The following is a 1,758-nucleotide window of genomic DNA, read 5'->3' on the forward strand; positions in this document are numbered from 1 at the left end:
GCATCATCTTTAGATGAGAATAAGGCAGGGCGACTTTCGCATCTGGCGGTGGATGTCTCTGATCATGCGGTGTTTGAGACGGCATTGAAGGACGCGTTGGAGCTGGAGGAGGAAGTTCACGGTCTGGTGAACTGTGCAGGAATTGCGGTAGGAGTGGTATGGCAAGTGACGTTGAGGTGGTATTTTCGTTCAGAGATTGGATCCTTTATTGGAGATGAGCAGTGAGTCTTTCGATACTCATATTGACACCAACCTTGGTGGGCCATTTGTGGCTACTAAGGTGGTGGGCAATGCGATGAAGGATAGAGGCATCAAGGGCTCCATCGTAAGGAGGGAGCACTGGGCTCGTCTCGACTGAGGTGCTTCAATACTTTGCTCGTGAGGTGCTGCTGCAATATGATGTTACATATGTTATGGAGTATATCTGAGGTGGTTGGTGGAGAAATTGGCTCGAAAATCGAAAAAATTGAAAAATACTCCCCTGATGAGAAATCTGTGGTCTATAGTGATGAAATGTGATGATAGCCTTATACGGAAGCTTATGTACACTATACCATGAATACTACAGGTGTGGTGTACTGTAGGTGAATATGAGCTCTCAAGCTTCATCGATAGCCTTACCCCGTCACACAGGGTATTGCTGTTCTAAAGCTGGGTTGGATATGCTCACTAAGATGACGGCTCTGGAGTTGGGTGGGTCTAGGGATGGTCTGTCTCACTGGGTGAACAGGTGTACAGGTCCATACGGCATCCGTTGTAACTCCGTGTGCCCTACAGTTGTGATGACCCCAATGGGCTTGAGGGTATGGGGAGTAGAGGATAAGGCCAAGCCTATGAGGGACCGTATACCCCTTGGGAGGTTCGCTGAGATGAGTGAGGTGGGTTACACCTATTTCATGTGTCGTGTCGGGGGATGGTTGGTGTTGTAGGTCACATCGGCTGTGCTGTATCTCCTTAGTGATGCATCGTCTATGACCACTGGTAGTTCCATCAGTGTTGATGGTGGTTTTACTACTACTTGCACACTGAGTGGTTGAGGGTGTCTGGCAGGAGTAGTTTCTGTGGATAGTGAGGTCTTGAGTAGGTTACTTGCTTTATTGTGTAGTGGTTGAATGTGATGCCGATTTCGCACCGTCACCATAGCAGTCACCGCGAGAGTCGGCGGTCCTCCCCCAGGCTCACGGCGGGTGGGGATAAGATCTTGACTAGACAGATGTTGCAGCTGAGGTGCCGCTCGGACCGGCTGGACATGATCACCAAGCTCAATCTCTGGGTGGGTACGAAGGAGTAGGGGCCAACTTGGGGCATGTGGTGGTAGGGCAGCGACTTGGGAGATGTGAGCGTCATTGGCGAGGCCCTGCCGGCGTTGGAGGTGTGCAGTCTTAGTGTGAACCGTATAAGGACGTTGAGTGGGTTCAAGGGATGTAAGGTTGGGCTTGAAGGGGAGCTGGTTCGGTCGCTAGGATGATGCTATTGTGTGTAACGGGGAAAGAATTTGTGATGTTGTAGGTAACAGCCTTCGAGAGCTGTATCTGCGTAAAAACGCTGTGAGTGATGTGGAGGAAGTGGAGCACCTAAGGCGTCATTGTCGGTGTCTAGAGGTAGGCTAAGCTTGTTGCAGATGGGTCGGACGAGGGTGGGTAGATACTCCTATTGGAGGACAACCCTTGCAGTGAGCATCCGGGGTATAGGGAGTATGTCATATCGAGGCTACCATGGCTGAGGATTCTGGACAATAAGGAGGTGGGCCACCAGCAG

The 1,758-nt window shown here is 50.9% G+C and overlaps 1 protein-coding gene across 1 annotated transcript; it reads left to right on the forward strand.

The window, feature by feature from the left end:
- Nucleotides 1-28: 28 nt before the first annotated feature.
- Nucleotides 29-1,601, forward strand: Pmar_PMAR023916 (conserved hypothetical protein; the record flags this gene model as incomplete). Its single annotated transcript, XM_002767977.1, has 9 exons — nt 29-147; nt 194-325; nt 585-693; nt 739-878; nt 930-981; nt 1,051-1,084; nt 1,177-1,273; nt 1,319-1,424; nt 1,510-1,601. Coding segments are annotated over 9 exons (881 nt in total), but the record flags the coding sequence as incomplete, so codon positions are not given.
- Between the last annotated feature and the right edge of the window lie 157 nt (nt 1,602-1,758).

This window comes from Perkinsus marinus (genome assembly GCF_000006405.1).
Source record: "Perkinsus marinus ATCC 50983 genomic scaffold scf_1104296969274, whole genome shotgun sequence".
In the NCBI taxonomy this organism is placed as follows: Eukaryota; Perkinsozoa; order Perkinsida; family Perkinsidae; genus Perkinsus; species Perkinsus marinus.